The following is a 27773-nucleotide window of genomic DNA, read 5'->3' as shown; positions in this document are numbered from 1 at the left end:
AAAATCACGGTACAAAGGCAAATATTGATATTAAGTGTATCAAAGATTTATGTTTCTGCCATTCATTTATTCTATGAAATTTAATTTTTGTTATTTTAAGCTTGCAATGATTTATTAGAAACCCTCTGCCATAATAAGACATGTAAAACAATTTCTACATTTTGTGACACCTTCTTAATGGAATGTGCTAAGCTAAAAAAATATAGATAATTAAAGGTAAGCGAACTAATATAAATGTTTCTAAATACCATTAATTTGTACTAATAAGCATGAAGTAAATGTAAAAATAATTGGACCTTTATAAAAATAAAGATAATAACCTTTTTATTTCGATTATATATGAAACAAAGTCAAACGAGACTTAATATATTTTAGAACCCCTATATCAAATCTAGGGAAAAAATGAATAGTCATTTTGTACCAAAATACATGGCCTTTTTAAAAATGAATGGTCGTTGTAACCATCTTCATTTCCATTAACAAAAGCTACCTTCGCAGGCAAGTAATCTTTTTGCGTCGGCCTGCTATCAGTTGACATGCATGCGGTGACTACAGGAACATGTGTGAAGGTCAGGGCTACGTATGCATTATTCCAGCCCATTTACTACCATCTACGCTATACAAATATTACCATATTACTGTAGCTAGGTTAGAATGACTAGCTATTCGAAGTTAGTGTAGTGGCTTTGGTACAAATGGAAATTTCCGTGGGTAAGTTGGGGGAATTTTCCAACTATTTTGCTAGCGTAAGGAATTATGCTTTAAAACTTAAAACATGTAAAGACCCAATATGCAACTTGCAAGAAGTTTTACTATTTCATGCCCTGTCCACGTTAATGTGTTCCCAAGCGTAACATTTTCACATGGCATTAGTGTAGCCTATTCTCCTAGGCTATTTGCTGCCTAAAGTTAGGCCTATGTTAGTAAAGCCCTTGTGTAGGCGGCTTAGGCCTTGCAGTTGTGTCACATTGAATTTGTTAAAATCAGCAACCGTGTTATACTAGCTTTCAAGGTTGTTCAGGACCAAGTTGGGCATAGCCCAAGCCCAAAAATGAATTTAGAAAGGAACACGTAGGAAAGTCGCTGTGGGCTTGTTTACTGATCCAGGTCTGGGACATCAGTATACAGCAGAGAGCTGCTACCTTGACTTAGGCTAGACAAGTTAGAGTAGCAGCTCCCTGGTATACAGTTTCGAAGGGGCTAATAATTAATAATATTATAATTTAAGTACCAGGTCTATGCCAATTACTTTCACATGCCTAACTTAGCTTAGGCTACCTATCAGATATGGCTGTTTGATTATAATTTATTTGAAGAAAGGAGAACATGTGACCAAATGTGTAAATTTGTTTGCTTTCATGGAAGAAGGACATAGGTCCTAGTCTTAGAATCTTCTGAAATTTGTATTCATTTGCTCTGTGCCATTTCCGATTAACACTTCCATAAACATGCCATTTCCATCAACATATGAAGGTGAACACAATTTTACCAATATATAAACTTTAGCAAACAGATGTGAGAATCATATGTCATTGATTGACAGAGCATTTGTTTTTCTTCAGAATTTGTATCTAATTTGCTGCATTTCAAAAGTAGGATGCATCATAGTACTAATATGTACTTCAGTCACACATTGATGTAGTCTACTGGTAACTTCACTTCACCTTTAAGTAATCTAAAATCAAAACAATAGCGGTTATGAGGTGATAAGCGATTGGCTGTAGAAGAAGTGAGCTGGTCCATTTTGTTAGTTCAAATGGTATAATGTTACAACTGAAGTCTGCATGTCTTTAACATCTTTATTTTTTGTGGTTTATATTTGGTTGGCCTACTGTTGTATTTGCTTTCTACATGTCTTGCTTTGTAGATGGGATCTAATAGAGAGGGAAAACTCTGGCTTTTCGAGTTGCATGAATTGAAATCAAGTTTTAGTACAAAACCATGAAAACTGAAACGATTCCATCAAGATAACTTATTGTACCTTTCTTGCAGATGCAACGACGTTGGTTCATTCATCATTGGTGGCGCTCTTTTATGTCATCACTTTAATCATCCTATGGACCCTTTTTGGCAATAAACTGAAACAGCTTTGGAAGCAGTTTTACAAAGATCCAGAACCAACAAAAACAAGTACTGATTACAAATAAGATACTCCTTGCTTTTCTATTTTACATTTAACTATCTTTGGTATAAAAATGAGTAAATATTTTTTTTTTGTGATATAAATGAAGGCAGTCCATAGCAACATTACATAGTCTTTTAAATGAGATTTCATGTTGGATCTAGCAGCATTGTTACGACAAAGGATTCTGCGTCCGGTACACAATGTTTTGGCCAGGTAGCAAAATCTTCAAATTGCTTGCGGACGCAAACTTTTGTTTTGAGAAACAAACCCCAAGTACACACAACTAGGTCAACGGAAAACATAACAAAACATGAACATCTTTCATTATTTCTTTATCTCAGGGACGCAAGTCCCTGAAAAAGTTTGTGTAGGGTAAAAAAAAAGTTGGGTCCCGATCGAACACCAACTACTTTTATTGTATGACCAACTGTTACTAATACTAGTGTAGTATCACTGCCTATACTCTGAGAATGTTAAACACAAGATATAGGGCAGATGGCTCAGTGCCTTAGCTTCGCTGTTTGACAGGGGCAGCCCGCCCCCCCCCTCCATCATCATTGTCTATTTTTAGCATGAAAATCTCCTAATGGAGTGTTGTTAACCCTGTACCTTGTGGTTGATTGTTATGATATATTTATTTTCAAACAAATTCAATGATCTGTAGGAGTAGGAGAACTTTTGGTTGTAGTCAGAAGGTTTTTGAAAAGAAATAATGAAAGATGTTAGTGTTTACACGGGTCCAAAAATCGGGAACCGGGTAACCAAGAGCCGTTACCCGTCAGGTATCCGGGTACCCGGGAAAAAATTGTTTACCCTAGTGTGTCACAATTTTTCAAGAAATTACATATTGGATGCTATAATAAATGAATTATATTCTCTACTGACAATGTTTTCATGTTCAAAAACGTATGTGTAAGGTAAGGTATAAAACCTTCCTCAATAATTTCCATTTGCTTTTTTTTCTGTCATAAACTTGTTAATTACTTAATATAATTAACATTACTATTAATTAGTAGTAATGTTGTTAACATCGCACTGCCGCAGCTGCTTATGCTAGCTCTCCACGTCTTTTGGATCAGACCATAAAAGATCCCTTCAGCTCAGTTGTTACAACTACTATCTATTATGCAGGCCCAGGGTTCGCATTAGCCGCGAGATTATGCAATTCGCGCAATTTGATCGCATTTGGAATACACGATAGTAAAATGCCACTTGCGATTATTATTTTTTAGTTATCCCGTCTATAATCCATAAACATGTCGTAAAATTCCTTGTCAGCCTTTCCTTCTATGAAATAAACGAATGAATAAATAATAATTTCTTCCACATGGTAGCCTAACACCACACTAAGTCAATGCATGAGAAATCTAGCTAAGCCTAACCATCTGTTTATTCGCTGAAATTGTGACGCAGTTATAAGATATCCATGGAACACATTCATTATTGCAGTAACGTTCGACCACATGGTTGCCTAACACCACTCTAAGTCAATGGGGTAATCTAGCATAGCCATTTGTTTATTAGCTGAAATTGTGACGCAGTTATAAGATATCCATGGAATACTTTCGTTATTGCTGATATCTTCAACCACATGGTAGCCTAACACCACACTAAGTCAATGGGAAATCTGCCTTACCATCGGTTTGCATTTTTTTTTTAAATCACACTTTGCGTAGGATTCGAGTAATAAATTAGGAACCGGGTAGTATTGCGTCGGGCGGGGACCTTATTATTGCTGCTATCTTCGACCACATTGTAGCCTAATACCACACTAAGTCAATGGGAAATCTGCCTAACCGTAGGTTTGCAATTTTTTTTTTTTAAATCACACTTTGCGTAGGATTCGGGTAATAAATTAGGAACCGGGTAGTATTGCGTCAGGCGGGTACCCGGGTACTTGGATAACCCGTGCAAACACTAAAAGATGTTCATTCAGAAATGTGTTTTGTTATGTTTTCCGTTGACCTAGTCGTGATTGTGTACTTGGGGTTTGTTTCTCAAAAAAAAAAAATTTTGCATCTACCGGATGCAGGCAAGTTGAAGATGTAGCGTCCCTGGCCAAAACGTTGCGTCCCAGACGACGCAGAATCTTGCCCTCCTTACAATGCTGAATGCTGGCATCTATATAGTCTTGTGGAGTTAAGTCAACTTATAAATGTCAAAATATTCAAGTTTGTATTTTTTCGCTAAAAAATGTGTTATATGTAGTGAAGTAATGCTCCTAAACTATTGCTTTAGGAAACAGGATTCTTTTCAGAGATTATTATGTCCAGTCCGAACAATACAAAATAATGATTACAATGCTTTCCTGTAACATAATTTGCAAATTGTGCAGCTCTAAATTTGCTATTTCATGCTGCCAGTCAGCATGAGGAAGAGGTTTTGATGCCAATTTTTTACCAACGTAAACCATGTGAGAGCTGTGAGGGTTTTTAACTTTAATTATAAGTAAAAAGAACTTACAGAGTTCTTACAAATATTAGGGTCCAAGCTTTTCTCAAAATGAATTGATGAGGTTGTAAAGTTGCTCTGATGTACAAAAGAGTTTTGTCTGGGTCATTAATTAAGCTAAGTATTGTGTGTTCCTGTAGAGGTATTTTAAAGTGCATGTTTATATGGAGGACTGTACGGCTGCAAGTTTTTCTGAGAGGATGCAAACATTTATGAAACGTCTGCCACGGACGCAACTTTTAAAATCCTAGTAACAATACTGTGTTGTAGTTTGACCTCTTTTTAAAACTTCACAAATTAATTGTATGCTTGGAACACCATAAAATAAGCATATTCTGAATATTTCAGTTGCATTGCTTCAAAATTGGCTGATTTCTTGACTTGTGAGGTCTCATTTCTCAGCAATTAAACAACCTACTACCTTTCTATTACAGAAGCCTATTGACTCCATCCCATAGAATGGGGAAAAATTACGCTTTAAAAGCATATCTATATAGTCTTGTGGAGTTAGGTCAACTTATAAGTGTCAAAATATTCCATTTTTGTATTTTTCGCTAAAAAATGTGATATATCTAGTGACGAAATGCTCCTAAACTATTGCTTCAGGATACTTGATTCTCTCAGAGATTATTATGTACAGTCCGAAGTTCCAGACAATACAAAATAGTGATTAAAAATGCTTTCCTATAATATGTTTGCAAGTTATGCAGCTCTAAGTTGCTATTTCATGCTGCGATGCAGCATGAGGAAGGGTTTTTATGCCAAATTCTTACCAACGTAACCATGTGAAGATGTGAGGGTTTTTCCTTTAATTATAGTATAAAGAACTTACAGAGTTCTTACAAATTTCAGGGTCCTAGCTTTTCTAAATATGAATTTAGAAGGTAAAGTTGCTCTGATGTACAAAAGAGTTTGTCTTTGACAGCCAATAACTCAAAATGTGCCATGTTGAAAAAATCTGACTTTTTCTAAAAGAGATATAGTACCACCCTGTTTTTTACAACAAATCGGTGATTAGACATGAAATGACCCTGCAGTCTTTAAGTGTGTTTTTATCTGTTATCATGGTGAAAGTGCTGTTTCTCCTCGATAGGAATTTTACCAAATGAAGTTCATAAAGAATTACAAGAAGCATCGAGAAGAAAGATTGACTTGGAGCACAAGACCAAGGCAAGTCAGGTTTTAGATTGTTGCAATTATTTTACCGGCTCAATCGATGAACGGTCTGATGTTTGTTTGCAATAGTTACATCACAATTGAGCATCCTGAACTTGAAGATTTGTTGGTTATAATTGTCTGCAGAGTGACTGCAATAAGTGAATTCTAAGACTATATAGAGACATAATATGTAGCAATATGAGAGAAAAGAGCTATTCCAATACAGCTACTAGCACAGTAGGTCTCACAGTAAAACCTGAACATGATCCAGCACAAATTATGATCACTTGACTCAACAGACACGACTCCCTTTCCTTCTCCTTACTTTATGTTTTGTGTTTTTTGCTTTCATATTTTGTAAGTAAGGGTGGTGGTGGGGAGGGGGAAGGGGGAGGTGGTGGTGAGGATAGGAGTGAGGGGGTTGGAAGATGACTACAAATTCAACAGGCACCGCAGTGAGTGGCTTGCCAACAGTTCCTACGGTCAATGGAAGCTAGTGCACAGTATCTTGTCACTCTGTACATGTTGTATTTTATATACTACAGTGCCCCTTTCGCCTAGCAAGTCCTGGTTGCTTATATGTATTTGTATACATTACAGGATTGGTTCAGGTGTTTGACATGTCTATTTTGTATGAAAAAGCACAAAAAGACAAAAAGAACACTGAAGAAACTACCATGATAGCATGCTCTGTTAAGGAGATATGATACTTTGAAGATATCAAATTTCTTTGAAAACGACTGGTGTAGAAAGACTTAATGTGAGGGTGTGATGTCACATCCTCACTTCCTTAACATTTGTGAATATATTTCGTTAAAAATTATTTACATTTTTTAACACATTTGAAAATAATATAATCAAATGTTCTTCAGATGTTTAATCTCAAATACTTCCTTTGACAAATATGAGATCTCCTGACATATCTTTTGCTTGAAAGTCATGACATCTCACAAAATATTTAGAGAAAAAAACAAAGACTTTTCAGGAATGGGAGGATGTGACATCACAGCTAGTCAGATTTCAGCAGTTTCTACACAATCTGATAAAACTTTACACTTGAATATCTCTTTAACCGAAAAAGATATTTGGACAGTTTTTTTCACCATTGTGTTTCTTTTATTGTCCTCTTTCATATAACATAAACATGTATGACAACTGAACCAATCCTTTAATTAATTAATCCCTCATAAAACTGAACAACTGTTTTCAACAATTGAACCATTGAAAAGTGCACAATGTTGCACATTAGTAATGGTACATGTCAGTGCATGTAATTACAGAATTTAATTTTTGAATAAATTTGATAGAAAGGTATTGTGTTTATGGAACTTTTGAATGGCTCGAGTACTGTATCACACAAGTTATTAATGTTAAAAAAAAAGATCGCTCTGGGGGAATACAAACACAATTTGTGCAATTTTACACAACGACTCGATTAATTTTTGGAGTAAATTTGTTGACAATTATCAACCAGTTGGAAGGGTAACTAATTTAAACATATTGTATATAATTCAATGCTTACCAAAACACTTTACATCGGTTTTTGGAAAATGTCTTCTGGGAGTGATTTGGAAAGTTTGCAGGAAGTGGTAATTTATAACACAGGTCTGTATGTCACATAATTTTATGATCACCAGTGTTTGCAGCTGTTTTCTTCTTTCATTTTCCCTGAGGGGTCTTTTCTAGATCATTGCCTGTTTTTTTTTCAGTATTCTGTCAGCTGTATCTCCACATGCCATTATGAAAGGAATTGTTCAGTTATTATTTTTTTTTTGCTTACCTGTCTCTACTCTACCTCAGCACTGTCATCTACTGTGCACCGTGCTATTGTTTTGCTTCTCTTGGAAATTGTTTAGTTTGTTGGGGTTTACTTCTGTAATTTATACAGTAAATAATCTTTTTTGCTTTCCCAGAAATTAGGAAATGAAGTTTGCCAAATATCTCCTTCAAGTTATTTTGTTCTTTGTCTTTTATTGGGGGTGGGGCGGGGGGGGGGGGGTGGTGGTAGAGGCAACTCAATAGCTCAGCTGGTAAAGCAAATATGACTTGAAGTTTGGAATTCCATTCTAGCAAGAATTAAATTGCCTTAGATTTCTTTTGAGAATATCAACTTAGGTCCTTTTTCTCTCTGCAGGATTTGTGTATTTTGTGTTTTGTCTTATTGTCGGTCACTGCTACATAAGCAATGATTGTCCAACGCTGGTGCAAACAGATCATTCAATGATATTTCTGCTATCGTATTTCTGTGTTTCCACTCCTTGCTCGTCAGGCAGCAGATTACGAAGAACGAATTCTACGTCCAAGAGAGGAAGCGAGGAAGAAAGAGTTAGAGGAAGACTTCAGACGGTTCACTGGACCGGCTTGGAAGGGGAAAGCACAACCATTAGGAGTAAGTACCCGCTGGAGCAGAACTCTCCCTTATAAGAGACTCTCCTCATAATATTCAAAAATGAAATTCTCTGCTTGTTACAATGGCCCTCCATTAGGGTAATACCCATTTGAATATGGTAGTAGTTTTAAACATGAGTGACCATTCTTGTGATATTCACATTCTGTGCTCAATCTGACACAATGAACGCCAAAACCACAGTTGATGATGAAGTTAACGAAAATGTAGTGACGTTCTCATGATTTGCTCGACAACCACAGTGTTGTGTCATACAAGTAATTAAGCTTCCATATCATTACAACCATTGTAGACGATTTATTGACAATACTGCTGACTTCCAAACCACATTGCTTGGACAAGATTGTGTACAGTATTGATAGTAGATAGTAGAGTTCAATGACTGGTAACTTACTCAGCATGGAATCAGCAGTTTACCGGTGTCCCTGGTAGAGAAGCACGTGGCATCACGTAGTAGCACATGTTGAAGCAAGTAAATGTTATCTGGAGATAGGACAACAGTTTAATCAAGCATTGTGTTCATAAGAGAGTTGTGTTTGCTCTGTGATATGGTGGGATTCATGCCAAGCTTGTCACCTGATGTAAGATTGTATAATGCAACATTGACATGTGACCTACAAATGGTATATTACAGATAACAATTCCTTCCCCACCCCCTCCCCACTTCCCCATTCCATAAAACACATAAGTATTTAGAAGTACTTCTTGGTAGCAGCTTTAATAACCTACTTAGGACATCTTTGGCAAGTACAACCAGGGTGTCTGCTTGTTTCCAGGTGGAATTGTGAAGTTAAAAGTTAAACTTGAGGGGTTACAGTCTTGTATCATGGCCAGTGCCCGCTCACACGACTTCACAACAGTTAACCCCTGGTCATTGGTAACTTGCTGCAACGGCACACCCAAGAGTGGCTCCCGAGGAGCGTGACATTGTGCCACATCCACATGAGGCAATCCACAAACTATTTACAAATTATCTCCCAGATCCCGAATTAAACCCTGGGTTAAGAGAAACAATTGAGGTTAAGTGCCTTGCCCAAATACACAATGTAACCATGTGGCCAGGAGTCAAACCATCAATCCATAGATTGCAAGTCCACGGCCTTGACCATTTGACCACTTGACCACAGTACCCTCCATCAAATCTAATCATCATTGCATTAATATGACAATTTTTGCCCCAACCCAAACATTGTCAGTAGCATATAAGCTTGAACGTCTTGTATCCCAAATGTGTATAGTTAGGGTAAAAGTTTGCCTCCAGATTGTTTTGCTAAGGCAACATAAACGGAATGCTTGGGATGCACCCTGTAAGTGTAGGGGATTTTTTGGGATGGGGTTGAGTATTGGCTAGAGGATTTTCTCAAGAATTTAAAAAAGTGCTCTGAATCTTTCAACCCTGAGCTCTGGTGTGTGCGATATGCTCAATCTAAACTGAAGTGTCTCAACCATGAATGAACTGCAAAATATGTTCCTTTCTTGCTTCTCTGAGTATTGCCAAAATCTGCTGACCAAAATCAAATTGCATTTTCCTTGAATTAATACATAAGCAAACTTAATTTGCATTGGCAGAAATGCCTGTCATTCCTAGTTGGCAAATGGCAAAATCCACTGCATTTAGCAGGTAAAGATCCAGGCAGATCCAGGCCTGCCATCAAAGAGGCAAACTTCAGTGGCAATTTTGAAACCCAGACAAGAGTTACAGTAAATGGTGGTGCTGTGATAACGAACAGATTAAATCTTATCTTATCTATTGATTAGTTTGCCTTATCAGTCTATAGGTTTGGGAACTTATCTCATCACATTTGCAGTTTTCTTTATATTATACGGTGGCAAACAGTGTCTCGTTTGTGCAATTAGATTAATGAGAACTATAAAAGCCAAATACCGCACCAACAATGGTGTTTGCTGATTCCACTTGCCAAAGTTCACATTATCCAAATATTACTGGACAAACAGAGGTTTATCTTTTGACCTACATGCTGAACACAATTGTTGCCAGAGTGTGCCTGTCATATTACACCTGATAAAGGGTGGTTCGATTGTTGTCTTATTTGCTTAATTGGCTTTGAATTGTCTTGACCCTTTTTTCTTATACTTTTGACCTTCAGAGATTTTGGTTTTATTTTATCATGATCATTTGTTTCGATGATAATCGTAACCTATGCATTCATGCTGGCGTGTATGTGTGCGTGTGTTTGAGACACCCAGTTTGTAAACGTTATCTCAAGAAGGGAAGCCTGGACAGCTCTCATATTTTGTACGTAGGAGGAACATATTAAGGAAAAGAAGCATATTGTTTTTAGCGGTGGTCAAAGGTTATTTGGGGTCACCAGGGGTCAAATTCTGAAAACTTTATAAACACAATATCTCAAGAAGGGCGGCAGCTTAGAGTAATGCCATATTTTGTGTACATAGAAGTGCCTTATTGAGTACAAAAAACCTAATGTTGTGGACAGAGGTCAATGGTCGTTTGAGTTCACCAGGGGTCAAATCTTTGTGAAAATCATGTTTTACGCAATATTTCAACAAAGATTGGCTACAGGGGAAGATGACTTGGTAAAAGGGATTGTAGAGCCAAGGGCTACTACATGAACACATGTGTTTTGAAGTGTTCAGAAGAATTCTGATATTTATTCATTAAACAAGACTTACATTAGAGTTTGTACTGAAATATTCATTTATCATGTCAAAGTATTTGAAGGGGTTGGGAAAGTTTAAGATTCAAATGTAACCCAAATTCATCAAATTCTTGATTCAAACAAGAAATAAAAAGGGCTGGATACCTTCTCAGTTGGTAGTGCCAAATACTTTGCTCACTGGTTTTAGTTTCCAGTCCAGTTCTAGTTTTAAAAATTCTTTGAGCTTTTTTCCAAACTTTTTCTAAATTTCCCAGTCAGTTTTCTGATTAGGATTTGTTTAGAAAGGTTTTAAATAAATTGTGGATATCTACGGACCACCCTTCTTTTGTGGCAGTGTTGATATTATCCTTGTATTGTAACGGTCATCAGTCTTGGACCCAATGGTAAGCACGCTAGAACTCGCAGACGTTTTCCAAAAAGTTCTTTCGCCGAGGCTCTGAACCTCCATATATCTGGTGCCAGCTATTGAGGAGTGCTAAATTAACCAATGAAATAAGGGTAGTTAATAAATTTAAGAGGTACTTAAATGCTTCTTGAATTTGAGCACTGGTGACCATGATATGAGGTTAAGCATACTTAGGAGGCAATACTGATTACCTTCAACAATGTTGGATACATAATTGTGATCTTTAATCTTGTGTGTGATTTTGAAACCAGCAAATATTGGTGTTTTAGTCCTTGTCAACCTTCAAAAGAAGGTTGGGTTGCTAAGCAGCAAGGAAGTACTTAAATTCAAGACTTTTGACCTATTGTCAGTGACACTCTAAATGTAATTTTTAAGGCCTTGTAGAAGTTGTAACAATGTCAACACTGCCACAAAAGAAGTGGCAGTGTTGATATTATCCTTGTATTGTAACGGTCATCAGTCTTGGACCCAATGGTTAGCACGCTAGAACTCGCAGACGTTTTCCAAAAAGTTCTTTCGCCGAGGCGATGAACCTCCACATATCTGGTGCCAGCTATTGAGGAGTGCTAAATTAACCAATGAAATAAGGGTAGTTAATAAATTTAAGAGGTACTTAAATGCTTCTTGAATTTGAGCATAGGTGACTATGATCTGATGTTAAGCATACTTGGGAGGCAATACTGATTACCTTTTACAATGTTAGATACATAATTTGTTATCTTCAATCTTGTGTGTGGTTTTGAAACCAGCAAGTATTGGTGTTTTAGTCCTTGTCAACCTTCAAAAGAAGGTTGGGTTGCTAAGCAGCAAGGAAGTACTTAAATTCAAGACTTTTGACCCATTGTCAGTGACACTCTAAATGTACTTTTTAAGGCCTTGTAGAAGTTGTAACAATGTTAAAGCTATCCCTGGTTGGATAGCTGACACATTGGCCATTCATGGCACCATTTGATCTTTCATACCATAACCACTGTATATTTTGTACAGGCTATTGTTGTCCACGGTTTTAGTTTCTCACTTGCAAATAACAAATAAGCCTCTTTACCTTTCAGTAAACAAGTTCCAGTGGCTGTTCCCTTGAACGTACCTATTTAAATATGTAGTACCGCATTTGTTGTCATTTCATATACTGTAGCATCCAAACTACATAAACTTTATAGAAGTAAAGAAAGACACAATCCTAACTTTGACGAAATATGTAAAAAGTTGTCCCCTGTGTTCAATTGTTTTTGTGAGGGGGAGAACACTTTGGGCAGTTTTAAATTGACTCTAGTGGAAATGATACCCTATATTTAAAGTAAAAAAGGTGTCATCATGTCAACATTTTGTAGCAAAATATGTGAAATTCATGGTTAAATTAATATTGTGAAATCGTCATCTTGCAACAAAAGTATTAATTGCTCTTGCATCGGAAAGTCATCATTTCAACCTTTTGCAGCAAGCAAAGTGATGGATTGCAGCAAAATTTTCAGAAAAAGATCTGGACATTTTGACAGCACCTACACGTTTCCATGCCACACAGATGCATTTTCAAGTTTCCATATATACACACAGTGCATTGTGGATAATACACCAACGACTCATATTGTGTATGCTGGGGTGTCTGTAAGGTAGCATACTGTACACCCATTAAAGGCCCCATTGACTTACACACTAAATCAGAAAAGTAATGTGGTCTCTAAGTCTAGATAGAAGTTCTCACAGTTAGCTAAACGCTACCCGTCACTGGATAGCTGACAAGTTGGCCTTTCATGGCTATGGAACGCCAAAAGGACCACAGTGACATGTACCACTACTAATTTGACATGTACTACTACTAATTCGAAGTGTACTACTACTAATTTGAAGTGTAATACATGTAAAATGTCGCGTACTACTACTAATTCGAAGTGTACTACATCTAAAATGTCGCGTACTACTACTAATTCGAAGTGTACTACATCTAAAAAGTCACGTACTACTACTAAATTGGAGAGATGGCGCTATTCACAATCTTTCCGATACCATGTCATCGAGTTGCGCATCTGCATTAAAATAATGATGAAGAAAACATATTCTTCAATACTCTGTTGATTCAAATGTCTATTTTACAGTTTATACCTTTAAGGTCTGTGGCAAATATAGAAAATAGCATGTACTTTGGCACAGCTGGGGAATCTAAAGCATTCTTGACATTTCAATGACGGGGAAATTGCTGCTTGTGAATAATAGTGAGTATAACAATTTTAAGAGTTAAAAACTGGTGTATTTGATATATATATATATGTAAAAAACTCGATGAACATGTCAAAAAAATAGAAAACGGCGCCCAAACGCAAGATGCTGCTTTACATTCAGAAAAGACCGGTGAGGTGCTACTGTTAATGAGCTAAAGTTAGGCTTCCTAGACTTTTTCTATATGCTAGGCCAGGCTGCGGCTAGGATATAGTGTCTACTAGTAATTTAAATGATATTCCAAAACTGCTACTTGTTTAAATTATATACAGGTCTAGTACCGTATGCATTTTAGGTGTTCTACAAATGGCCTGAATATAGGCCTACTAAAGTACTAGGTCATGGATTAATTCCGAGCATAACTTAAGAGCCCAAATATACGTTACCGTTTAAATTTAGATTTTGGCACAGTAATGTGTGTATATGCAGAGCTTAGTATGCGTAGGATTAGGAGTATATATGTACGTGTCAGTCTTCCTGAATGTTCCCCTTCTCCTTGCCTTCATTACTAATACTATAATCACCATTGTCTGTGACCATTGGGCATCACAAAAATAAAATCCAGTGGTGGCAAAGCAACAAGTTTTCGAAGCCCCAGCAGGTGGAACCATCGATCCCCAAGAATGTGCTTAATGTAGCTTCAGTTTTTAACTCTTAAAATTGTTATACACATTATTATTCACAAGCAGCAATTTCCCCGTCATTGAAATGTCAAGAATGCTTTAGATTCCCCAGCTGTGCCAAAGTACATGCTATTTTCTATATTTGCCACAGACCTTAAAGGTATAAACTGTAAAATAGACATTTGAATCAACAGAGTATTGAAGAATATGTTTTCTTCATCATTATTTTAATGCAGATGCGCAACTCGATGACATGGTATCGGAAAGATTGTGAATAGCGCCATCTCTCCAATTTAGTAGTAGTACGTGACTTTTTAGATGTAGTACACTTCGAATTAGTAGTAGTACGCGACATTTTAGATGTAGTACACTTCGAATTAGTAGTAGTACGCGACATTTTACATGTATTACACTTCAAATTAGTAGTAGTACACTTCGAATTAGTAGTAGTACGCGACATTTTACATGTATTACACTTCAAATTAGTAGTAGTACACTTCGAATTAGTAGTAGTACATGTCAAATTAGTAGTGGTACATGTCACTGTGGTCCTTTTGGCGTTCCATACATGGCACCATCAAATTTCTGTACCATGACCAAGCAGATTTTTTGCTATCAGAGCCTGAAGTTTTTGTCACTTAAAACAAACCGCTTCACTCAGTAGTAAACAATTTACGTACGCTGCCCCTGGGAGGCCTAAAGGGGTCTAAAAGTGCCTCAATTGCCCAATTTCTGCACCACATGTACTTCCATTCATGCTCTACAACATGCAAGCCACAAAATACAGGTCCTGATTGATAACAGTTCAAGAAAGATGTTCTCCTTCTGCTTTTCTCCTTCTTGTTTTAGCTATACCTTTTTGGGGGTAGATTACTCTTCTAGATTTCATTTGGTAACTGTTACCACAGGTGACTTGGTCTTGCTTGACCCACTGGTAACAGGGTTGTCAAAAGACTGGACAATTGGAACAGGTGCTTTTGTTCCTTGGCTGTAAAAAATGACAAGGCTGACTTTCAGGAATTTATGCCTGATCTATTGCTGCACTGCTGGGAGTATTATAAGTTCATATTGCAACATTTCCATGCAGTGCAAACTGTTGTCTTTATAAATCCGGGTTCCGTATGATGTTAGAAAAGAATTAAAAGTGGTAATTTAAGAAACAGTTGGCAAAGCAGGAAATGGAAACAACTAAGTCCTTTGAACGGAAGCTATTCACAGTCTAAAAAGATGTTACTGAAATAGCAGATCACGTACAGTACACTGTATACTTATCCTTCCTGTAATGGCTACAAGAGCCCAATAATTCTCTGTGACAGTCAAAGGTCATTTGAGGTCAGCAAGGGAGGAATTGTTAAAACCATAAAAGCACTGTAGCTGTATAATTTTGTTTTCTAGTCGAGACTTCCAATTTGCTTCATGTGAATGATTGTTTAAGGCTAGCAGAATTCAAAACCGGTTCCCTTTCTTAGTTTGGGAGTGGCCAGTATTAGCTTCAAGGGTTTCAGCATGACATTATGTGCAACCACATTGTGTACAGGAAAGCACATATAATTGATGACATCTTAACTGATATTGCTGTCATGAAATTGATAATGATTTGCATGTTTAAGAACCAATTAGTAATTCCTTAAAGTTTACACCAATGTCAGGGTAATATTTCATTGCTCTCACTATCTTGCACTATATCATTGCTCTCATATTTTTACGCAATGTCGATTAAGTATCTCAAACTTCAATGACTTCTTTTGATGATGTATAAATACACACGAACGTTGCACCAGAATATGACTTGTTCGCACATGGTCAAAGGGACCGCGAAAATTTACGCAAGTTTGCAACAAAGAAATTACTGTGGTATTAAATGTGCATTTTACATGATCAACTCTCAATACAGAGAGAACAAAACACACTGTGAGATGAAAAGTGAAAAGTCCTTTGCAGTATCAGAGATGTTGTGGTAGCTTTCCACAAAATTCATAGATTGTCTCAACTCATAACTTTCTGTGATAAAAACAATTATTCAAATATTAAGTTAACAATATCGTTAACAACGTCCTCGGAGTTGTAGCAGCTATCATGTAAATATCGTTAAAAATGTGATTTTGTTCGACAAATCAGGTTGTTAACGAAGTTTTTCCCTTTTCGCGTTCCATAGTTAAACCATTATACTTTGCGTTCATTGAGCACTGAAGATGCAAGCATATTTGCAGACAATGGGTAAGGGACTATTAACCAAACAAATCATGGGAAATTTGAGAAAACATCATTGGCTGTATTTAGCATGAAAATCTCAGTGATAGAAATGTATTTAGCTCTGCACTTTTGATTGTTATAATTTTTTGAAGAGAAAGAATGATGTTTGTTCAGAATGTGTTACAACAATGGAACTTTAGATAGCAACTAAAGTTTTAGACATCAACGTGAGTTTAGACATCAACTAACAACACCAACATTGTAAACTAGCAGCAACAACTTAAGTTTAGACAGCAACAAACTTAGTTTAAACAACAAAATAATGTTGCCCTTTTCACGTTCCATATCACTACTGGCTTTCAGATTTTCAGTAACCTGTCAAATTTGTTTCATTGGCAAACGACAACAATTGTATCATATATTGTAGGGCTGTGCCTGTTTTTGCTGTTATGAATACATACAGTAGATCTGTCATGGAAACATAATGATATATTTTTCTGCTTGATAAGGGTGTTTGTGTGATGGTACTATTACCTCATTGGACCAGTGGGGTCCTTCCTTCTTTAAGGAATATGCCACCTTGCAATGTACAAGTGTTTGTATCAAATAGAATAACAATTACGAAACGTTATCAAACTCAACTGGTAAAGGCACCGCTCAGATGATTGTGCTGTGAACTTTTGTACAAATTCTTATCAATAAAAAGGTAGATATTAGATTAGAAGGGATGTTTATGACCCAGTATAAAATCCTGCATCGTGGATCTTGTCTCAGGGACAGGTGAGCCTGGTGAGGGTTAAATTAACCTGAGCTACAGTATATTTGAACAAGTTTATATGTCGGGGGTCAGGCCATATTCCACAGAGATGGCCCTCCAGGGGTCACTCTCCAAGGAGTATGGAATATTTTTGTATAGAAACACCTCACTCTACATTAAAGGCTGACTTTTGCAGAATATTAGTTTTGAAATGTCCTTGTCCAAGGAAAAAGAAATAAAAGTGGAAGTACTTAAAGGCATTGAAGACTCGCCCCAATCTGTGTGCCGCCATCTGAAAAGTTAACTTTCCATAGCTTGCAAGTGAAGTTTTTTTCTTGTCGCTAAAAAAAGCAGACAGCAAAGAAACGTGATACCTTGTTATCTTTTATCTAGACCTGAGATGTCCATCGCTGCTATACATGTACACTGTGTTGTGGGTATTGACATTAGCTGCATGTGTTGACTGTGCACTAGTGTCTAATTACCGATGGTAGCAAGCTGTGTGTGTATTTTCTGGGATCGATGGTGGTGTCTAACACTTCTGTTACACCTCATTCGCAACTAGGTCAGATTACCGGCATGAGACGTTCTTGTGCGTGAGTCTTTAATGTTTTGATAGCTTTTCTGGTTTTCAAGATATTCAGCTTTAAGATATATGCTAAATCTGTAGTTCTCCTTAAAAAGCTAAATTGATGATGACATTGGCTCCTCAGCACTGGCCTAAATGTATTAATATGATTGTTGACCTATTAGCCTGTGCGTTAGACTAAGTACAGTAGTCCAGCCATTTCAATTGTTGAACGTCAGATGTTTAAAGGGCCTTGGCTCAAAAATTACAAAGTGGTCTGAACCATCTAGAGATACAACCTCAACTGATTGCAGTGTTTGTCAATGACCAATGACATTTCAGAAATAATTTTGTACCTAACGTCGCCCTTTAAATGGATATTTGTGTTGGATGGTGTTGGTATGTATGGGTCAGTGATCTTTCACAGAATAACCATCCTAGGGGGCCACTCTGACTTCAAACAGATGTTTCAGTTAATATTGAAGGCTATGTTTGCTGGGTCTGTATCAGGGAGTCCATAACACAACTCCCTGGATGTATCTAGGGTTGGTATATCATGGATCAATACTCAATGAAGAATCTGAGAGAAGGCAAGGCGACTCTTTTACATCAAGTTAGAAATTGGCTTGGGCTTTCATTGAAATGTCAGGGTACTTTTGCAATCTTTAAGCTATCAAAAGGGCAGCACCAGTACCAGCAATTTTGAAACCTCTTAAAGGATACCATCGCATCGAATTGAGAGAAAACACATGTAGATATGACAGAAGTTTGAGGGGTATGAGTTGGAGATCTTTTGTGAAATCTTCAGATCGTTAATAGCTCTGTTTTTCTGATGGAAAGAACACTGGAGTTTCCAAGTAATTTTGAGCCCTTATTTAATTTGATAATGAAAGTTAATCATGGAGATAATTATGATGGCAGCTACATCATTGAATTAGATAAGATAAGATAAAATTTATTAAACCCCACAAGGGTTTACAACTGAATACTCATATAAAAACAGTATTATACAAATACAAATATACTAAAAAGTTACAAAAGGGCAGAAACACATAAACAAAGCAGGACATATGAAACATTGCATAGTGACAAATTAGCGTTTAAAATTTAAATTATGAAGTTTTATACATTGTGGAATAGAAGAAGAGGGGTGCCTATTTGTACTGGCCAACGGCAGCCTCATCCTACCACTCCGAGAGAACACAGTTTTGTTTCTTCCATTCTAGCATTGCCACCCCATGACACCATATTATATTGCCAACACCACAAATGGTAGAGTTATAAAACATGGCAAGAATGTTATGATTGGCATTAAACTTATACATGATAGTATACGCAGGCAATGCATCCTAGAAGTTAGTTTTCTCATTAAAATATCTACGTGATCATGCCAGGCAAGTCGATTATTTATCGCCACCCCGAGATATTTATAATTATCTACCCTTTCAACAATACTTCCTTTAATAATGACATCCTTTAATACTAGTATTAAATACCCATTTGGACTTCCGAAAATTAATCACCATTTCTTTTGTCTTATTAATATTTAGTTCTAGATAATTTTGCCCACAGTAGTTAACAAAGTTGGTAGGCAGTATCATCTTTTGTTATCAAACCCAATCTGGCAGTGTCATCTGCAGATTTAACCAATTGATGAGCATTGTATTTGTTGCCCTTGTTGGGTTGCCCTTGCATCCGATGTATACAGAGTGAATAAGAATGGTTCTAAAACCGTACCTTGTGGGGCGCCAGTATTTGATGTAATAACCTTGCATGTGCTATTTGATGTTCTAATATTAGCATAATGTGACCTATTGGTAAGATAATTAAAAATCCACCCAATAAAAATCGGGGTGTACATTCGCCGTTAAAAGCAGATGAAAAATAGCAGAATGACCCAAATTTGTATGTTCAAGATGTGAATACAGTTTTTGGAAACAGAATAAAAAAGCATCCTCTGTACTACAGTTAGACCTGTACGCAAACTGCATCGGATCTAAATATTGGTCCACAATGGGTTTTAAAAACTTAAGAGCCAGATGCTCACATGTTTTCATTGCTACTGAGGTCAGTGCTACAGGTCTTAAATCATTCATACAATTTTTATTAGGTTTTTTGGGGTACAGGAATAATGCATGATCGTTTCCATACAGTTGGTATTGTCTGGGTACTAAATGAAAATATTAGATCTATGTGATTGCAAATATACTGGCAAGTTGATTGGCACAATTTTTCAGCACAGGGGGTTGCAACCCATCTGGACCAGCCAGCAGCCTTTGATGAATTTAGTTTGGAGAACTCATGACGTACTTTATCTGCTGTTACAGTTAGAAACGGGGCAGGATATGTCCCTCGACTGGATAATAAATTATGGCAACTTGACGGTCACTCACGGCAGTCGTTTTCATCGGTAACAGATGATTATTGAGGGCGATGGCACAGATGGCAAATTGCCATGGGATGGCATTGTTTAAAGGCATTGAAGACTCGCCCACAACCGCGTGCCGCGCTCTGAAAACGTTAACTTTTCGTTGCTAGCAAATGACGTTTTCTTCTTGTCGCTACAAAATGCAGACAGTAATGAAACGTGATACCTTGTTATCTTTTATCTAGACCTGAGATGTCCACGCTGCTATGTACACTGTGTTGTGGGTATTGACCGTTACTGTATGTATTGACTGTACACTAGTGTCTAATTACCGACGGTAGCAAGCTGTGTGTTGTATTTTCTGGGATCGATGGTGGTGTCTATCACTTCTGTTACACCTCATTCGAAACTAGGTCAGATTACTGGCATGAGATGTTTCTTTGTGCAGGAGTCTTCCCACCCTTTAATTCAAGCCATGGTATGAATAGCATTCCAGGGATCCCTGTGCAGACAGATTTGTGTATCACAGACAGATTTGTGTTGGATGGTTATCCATAAATTTGTACAATTTGTTCCAGTCATGCATGTAATCTCCACTCCAGATCCGAGGTACCCCCTTAAGTGTTAACACTGAGAGTTCTATGGACCTTTAATAAGACACACAACCATTTGGGTACTCTTAGATACAATGTTACTATGTACTACAGATATACCATGATTTTGTCATCGCCTTCATTTGTCAACGTTGAGGTTTCAGTTGAAATTTGGGTAGACTAAAGTAACCTAATTGTATTTCAAAATTGACATTTACTTTGTGAATATTGGAAAGAGAAGACCACATTGTCAATATGGGATTCATTAACCAATTGTAATGAAACATTACTTCAAGTGAAAAAATGTTGTTTTAAATCTTCATTAATGTATTCGATCATGACGGTTTTGAAGAAAAAAACAATTTTGTATTAATTCTGTAGTAAATCATTGCCTTGGAGTTTTAGGCTAATTAATAGTGGATAACATGAACATGAAAAGAAACTGCTCAAATTGGAACAAATGAAATCACTGAATAATCTGGTGAGATACGACATAAGGTCATACTCATATCTTAGTCTTGAAGATATTTAAACAGCCACTTTGACCTTTTAATTTGTCCTTATTGGAACTTACAAATGAGCTATTGAACCATACACTTTTTAGCACTGTCAGTTAACAGGCACCCACCCACCTGGTATACAGTTATGGTAGTTGATAGGCTGTTGTGTTTCATCCTGATATTTCAGTATATCCAAGATTATTATGGTAGTTGATTGGCTGTTGTGTTTCATCAAACATAATACTATTATTGGGTAAATTTGTTTCTCTCATTGATTGATATACTTGTCAACTTCAATGTAGATTTTATACTTCAGGTGACCAATAAAAAAGCAGTAAAACACCTCTTTTCTCACTTAAAAGATTTAGTTAACATGCTCTTGAAGAAATGGTAACTGTTTACTATGTCAATATACAATTCGTGGCAAGATATGTGTGGATGGCATGATTTTGTGGCTGCCTGTACTTATCATGTAGATTTTGAAGATTTGAGTATGGGTTTCAAAGGACATGTTTAGGTTTGTCCACATTAAAGGGTGTGAAGATTCGCGCACAAAGAAATGTCTAAATGCTGGTAATCTGACCTAGTTTCGAATGAGGTGTAACAGAAGTGTTACACACCACCATCGATCCCAGAAAATACACACACAGCTTGCTAGTGTACAGTCAGTACAAAACAGCTGCGGTCAATACCCACAGCACAGTGTATAAACGATACAGCGATGGACATCTCAGGTCCAGCTAAAGATAACAAGGTATCACATTTCATTATTGTCTGCATTTTGTAGCGACGCGAACAAAACGTCACTTGCAAGCAACAGAAAGTTAACTTTTTCAGATGGGGCAGTCTTCAATGCGGGCCTTTAACTAAATCCTGTTATCCTTCCTTATGGCAAATAATTAGCAACCCTAAGCAATAATTTGTAGCTTTCATTTTCGCTTTTCTCAGGATTTCTGAGGATGATAATAATAGGATGAATATAATGACAGGAAATAATATGTATGTCCTGCCTATTGTTTGCAAACTATTTCAATATATAGAACTCTTCTACCAGACCTGACCTTCTGAGTCTCTTTGTGATAGCTATAAATCGGATTACTGAGGTTAAACTGACTGACCACACATTTCCTGAATTCTAGTACTGCTTTCTGTATTACAAATCAATTCCCAAGGCCACTTATTTGCTAACCTATATACTGCCTTTTGCTTTTCTCAGAATACCGAGGACGATGGTGACAATAATACCAGGAAAGGTCTGAGAAAGAGAGCTGAAGGAACAAGCCGAGACGCAGCAAATATCAGAAAAATACCCGAGAATTCAAGGAAGAAAGTGACAACTCCAGAGGCAAAACCTCAGCCTATAAAGGTAAAGAAATCATTAAAATGGAAATTCAATTAATGAAAACCAAAAGACCCACCAAATTCACCATACTGGAATTTGAAGAGGAAGGAGGGTTGCTATTGGAAGTGAAATAACACTAAAAAAACTCTGATGGTCAGTACTGTTCAAAGAATGACCAGATCCAGGCACTTGTTCCAAGCTAGTTAGTCTGCTAGGCTGGTTGCCGCTTAATTTGCCAGTGGTAGACATCCAATCCAGTGCTAATCTTGAAAGATGGTCCGGTAGTCCGAGACGACCAACTTTATGTTCAGACAATTATAATCTGCTGTGAAGGTTGTCTGATGGACCATTTGTTGTTTACATCAAATTCAAATTGCATCATAACTAAATTGGGCCTAACCCCAAATAGGTAAAATAATAAATTGCAACCACCCTCGAAGCTGGTGTTCTTTTCACCAACCTTCACATCTCTCCCATAGTGAACACATTGGTCATTGTTACTCTGCTACATTTTTGGGGACAACCAAATTTGCTGTTTGGACAACCAAAATTGAAGGCCTGGTTGTCAGATGAACAAATAACCAGAGAAAAACCTACCCTGCTCTTTTTCGGTCAATTTTGCAACAGAGATTATGCCACGATGTGGTTTATCCTTCCTTCCATCAGTTGAAATGGAATGACATGCAGAGCTTTCTCCAGCAATGTTGCTACAGGACTGTTATTATTGGTACAAGACTATCAGTCTGTTGGTTCATGTTCACAGTGAGCATTTGTAGATTCTCTCACAAAGGGTCAATTGAACTACTACAATTCTGATGTTCTAGCTTGGGTACTGTTATCAGAGTTTGTTCAGACAGATAGACAAATTGTCCATTACAACCTGCATACTAGTAACTGCTCTCACTGCATATTAACAGCCTTTACATCAAGTGAAGGTAGTGGTGGTATGTCCATGTCTTTAATTAATAACCAGAAAATTAATCCTGTTTCATCTTTCTATTTAATTTTCTTAGATTATTACACTTCCCGAGGAGCCTCCAGAAGGTAGCCATGAGGTGAGACATTACCAACTTATGTTGTGTTGGGGGGGCGGGGGGTTGCCGGTCACTAACTGTTTTAATTTCCATATGAAGTCTTTCTGAATTGTGAAACAATGTATGAATTGTCTTATGGAACAGTTTTATCAACATTCGGACAAAGTTGATAAAGAAGACCGCTAAATTTGTAAGGACTTGGTGGTATTCTCTTGGTTTTATTAGCTCATACCAGCATGCTGGTGTGAGCTATTGTTACAGTGCGGCGTCTATCACTCTATCCGTCAACAATTGGTAAAACCGCTCCCACTCGCACAGTGTTTGATGGAATTTCATGAAACTTGGACACAAGGACCAATGGGTATAGGGCCATCAGAGATGGTCCAAAATTTGGGGTCAAAGGTCACCTGTGGGCCGTAATGGGCCATTTTGTGGAAATACGCAAAATGCTTCTTCTCCTACAGATTCCATGGTACAATGTTGAGGGTTTGTCACGATAGTACTATGGTAGTTCTACCTTCAGGGTGTTCATGAATTTGAGATCAAAGATCAACTAGGGGTCTTTTGTGGCCCGGGCCGCGGCCCTATATTTTCAAATTGCTCCTGTTCGTACAGTGTATGGCCAATTATAATGAAACTTGGTCACAATGTTCCTCGGGATGAGAGTTACGAGGGGTGTTCAGAAAATTGAGGTTAAATGTCATTTAGGGGGTCATCGGGGGTCATTCTTTGTAATATTTTCAAATATCTCAATCTCCTCAAGATTTTGATGGATCATATTCAAAGTTGAACTGATGATTGTTGGATTGTGTATAAGGTGATGCCTAAAAAATTTTGGTCAAAAGTTAATTAATTACAATTAATCCCCATTGTTTAAAAAAATCTGAGTCTTCACTTTTTGCCAAAGCTCCTTTAATTTGTCTCCCAGTGTCTGCAGTGTTTGTTTACATTTGTGGTTAAGCTCTGCAGAGGCTGTTAGTGGAATTAAAGCAGGACTGGGAGTTGTTATTAACTGTTGAACTGTAAGCATGAGAGCCCTATAGCCAATCAGCACTTGCCGATTCTTAGAAGTCTTTGAGCCTGAGGTATGTAGGCAGCTTGTGAAGTTATGTCTTGTAGGGAGTGCTTGTGAAGTTATGTCTGCTAAGGTAGAGGGGAGAAAGTTTAATAGGGTAGGTCAGTGCATGGTATTGTTTGAGAGAGTGGGTAAAATAGGATTTAAAGGGGGAAAATAGGAATTATAGCCAGTGGTGTGGCCAGGATTCTGCTAACGGAGGGGGGGGGTATCCCTCATGGGCCCAAAATTGGTTTTGTGGGCCCTACATTTTTCAGCTCGAAAAGGTATGAGCTTCTGCACCATTGGTGCTCTAGTATTAACCATACAGTGGGAGGTTAGATAACAATTGTTCCATATAAAGTTTATTGAAAGTGTCTTCAACTTCTGGGACCTGCTTAAACTTGTGTGTAGTTATAAAGAAAAAGATTTTGTTGTTGTAATTCCTTATGTAACCTGTGTACTAATCCTGTCTGTAAAAAAGAGGTCTACATCTTATGGGACAGTGGAGGTGGAATGGGGATGGGGGGGGGTTGGGGGAGATAGGGTGGCAGCCTAGCCAAGTAGATGTCACTTCTTAGTTTCACTGTCAATAACAAGTTTGAACAAGCAAACAGCTCCATGTAAAACTCGTAATCCTTTTGATTTCATTTCCTGGGAAAGTTAGGTTGATTCCATTCTCAATACTGAGAAAATAAAGATATAACCGTATAGACTGGAATTTTTCAGAAATTTTTCGTAGCTTTGACCAGAGGGTGTTGTATTAGAAAACAAAATAGAAGTAGAGACCACTACGACTATGAAAAATATTCTTTGTGATTGAAGAAGATGGTTTGGTGTTTTCCATGTGATAAGTTGTCTTGTCATATGTTGAACCAACATAAAAGTGTAGTTTGGAGAAGGTAGTCATTTGTAGTCAGTCTCTCCCAGTTCTTGGGTCCACCAGTGCCTATCACTACAGCATATTCATCAGCAGTAGAGTGCTCAGTATCATAGGAACTGTTTCGTCTCATGCACCAGTCAGTAACATAATAATTAATGATTATGTTATTGAGGTTTTATAAAGCGCAGTTATATCCACAGATATCAACGCTCAAGGTGCATCACAATGTTACCCTGATTAACAATAACCTGTCAAACATAGACAATCCCTCCAGTTTGCAGCAGCTAAACGGCGCCCAAGGACACTACGTAATGATCTGGCCGAACCTGCAAACCTTAGATCTTGTTTTGTTTGAACTCTAAACTGTAGAGCACTTAACTGAGATTTTACTATCTGTTAGCAATTTGCACAAGATGTGTGTACCCACGTACCAGCACATTTATTACTTCAAACTCCTCCACAGGTTCCTGGAAACTATTTGTAGATAATTCCCTTTCTTAAATATTGTAGACTCTCTCTTGCACTGTTGAACAATTTAGTAACAATGAGGGTATCTTTTATAGCAAAAACTGCCCCTATTTGTTTAGTGTGTCGTTTTGCTATGTGATATTGTAAAACTTTTGTTGCAAACAGACATTTTTGCAGTGACTCATTGCTGTGGTACTTCTCGTATCTGTGGTGCCCCAAGTTCCCATTTGCTACCCTATGCTGGCCCTTTCTCAGACTTTACTATTGAAGCTTTAGAGCTAGCCTACTATCTTTTCTCATTGGTTATGTCATGCCCCCATCCCTCCCCTCCCTCCCTACATCCATGTTTGTCATGCTGTTCACCTGTCGTTCCATATAATCATTGTTTTCTTCTCTCTTCAGAGTGTGACCATTGCATTGAGAGGCCTGAGTGACGTTAAAAAGAGGCGTTTTCTCAAAACAGAAAAAGTACAGGTAATGTTTAGTCTTGAAACTGACAGCATTCATTTTAAAATCCAATTTGAACGAGTGTAGACACTTATGTCTAAGTGTATAATGTCTGTAAAAAATAGGTGAAAATGGGGGGGGGGGGAGGGGAGATAAGATGAAGCTTCATGATGGAGACCACTTCCTTCCCAAGCTCCCCTAAATCCTCAACCAAATTCTTGGTTAAACCAATGATCAGAGTTGGCCACATCTCCAGAATAAGTTAAAGTTAATACAGATGATTGGTTTATTTCCAACATTTCCAGAGCTTCATTACATACATTTAAAGTTGAAGTAACTAATATACTGTTCTATGAGCATAAGTTTCTACTGGTCTGTAAGGTGCCTGTAGCTGGCAATTAACAAATTAATGAAAAGTGTCTCTTCTACCCTGATCCTCATATATGAAGTATTCCAGTCTCTCGTCTGTCTGATGTTGTACACATAGGCTATGTTGGTCTGTAAAGATATCAAAACTGTATGAAGGTTTTCACAAATTTTTGTTGTTCTCGTTGTTGAAGTGCAGATGTTTTTTGGTTGGTAAAAACGAAACTGTACAACCTGAATTTCATTTCCTTGGGCACCGTGTCAAAAAGTTTCTGTAGGTGCGAGCAGGGAAATATGGATTATCCTTGCAGAGCAGCCCCTCAGATTCCTACTGTTGTTCACATGGTACTTTTTTCTTGGTCAAATAGTACAAGGCTTTAAGTCTCTCTCTCTAGTCATTTATCTAGATCCAATTAAAACCTTGAGTGCTTGTTCCATTACTGTGACCTAAATCTATTCATTACTTTCAGGTATTACTAGACTGGATGACCAAACAAGGCTACCATCCTAAACTGTACACCCTGTATACCACCTACCCGAGACAGGACCTGTCCAAGGTTACTGAACAATCTCTGAAGGAAGCAGGAATGACTCATGATATAGTCGTATTGGCCGAGGAGAGGGAGGATGTGAGGTGATAACTAACCCAAGTGAGAGCGTGGAGCGGGTCATAGAAAAACCCTTTTAACTATTGATACAAGGACCTTACTATTCTCTTTATCACTGAACTTACTTGTGCCTACAGGGTTCAAACCTCTGGAATTCGGTGTCCCCGGGTTAAGAAAGTGCTAGTCGTAGGGTTTCACTCTCAAAATCATAAGATGATAGTTTCGTTATGTGTTATGTCATTAGTATTCCCGATGTCATCGCCTTACATGATAATTGAATGGAGTGTGTTATTTTGCTAAGATTTGATATATATATATACTATTTAAAGAAATTTTAAACGATGTATCCTTGAACCAATTAACCAATTAATTTGTTTTGATTACAGTCATCATGAAGACAGTACTAAAAAGTTCTATATTTTGTTTTTTTATATTTGTATTAAACTGTTATTGGTCGTTGGGTAGAAAGATAAAGGAATTGTTAATTGCTATAGTCCACTCTTAAAATTAATAAAGTGCCAGCTGGTAATCCAATCAGGTTTGTTCTTTCACAATTTTTTTGTATTAAA

At 37.4% G+C, this 27773-nt stretch overlaps 1 protein-coding gene across 2 annotated transcripts; it reads left to right on the top strand.

Moving 5' to 3' along the window:
- Positions 1–544: 544 nt before the first annotated feature.
- On the top strand, positions 545–27738 carry LOC139968707 (UBX domain-containing protein 8-like). 2 transcript variants are annotated; one of them, XM_071973006.1, is made up of 8 exons: positions 545–569; positions 1993–2130; positions 5670–5750; positions 8008–8123; positions 22219–22368; positions 23358–23399; positions 26186–26257; positions 27067–27738. In XM_071973006.1, the coding sequence occupies exons 1-8, from the start codon at positions 560–562 to the stop codon at positions 27232–27234; spliced, it is 777 nt and encodes a 258-aa protein (XP_071829107.1). In that variant the 5' UTR covers positions 545–559; the 3' UTR covers positions 27235–27738. The 2 variants fall into 2 exon arrangements, with proteins under 2 accessions (XP_071829107.1, XP_071829106.1); XM_071973005.1 differs by lacking the exon at positions 545–569 and adding an exon at positions 570–711.
- Positions 27739–27773: the final 35 nt, after the last annotated feature.

This window comes from Apostichopus japonicus, chromosome 6 (genome assembly GCF_037975245.1).
Source record: "Apostichopus japonicus isolate 1M-3 chromosome 6, ASM3797524v1, whole genome shotgun sequence".
Taxonomy (NCBI): Eukaryota; Metazoa; Echinodermata; class Holothuroidea; order Aspidochirotida; family Stichopodidae; genus Apostichopus; species Apostichopus japonicus.
The sequence above is the reverse complement of the archived record's forward strand: the minus strand, read 5'-3'. Positions and strand labels throughout refer to the sequence as shown.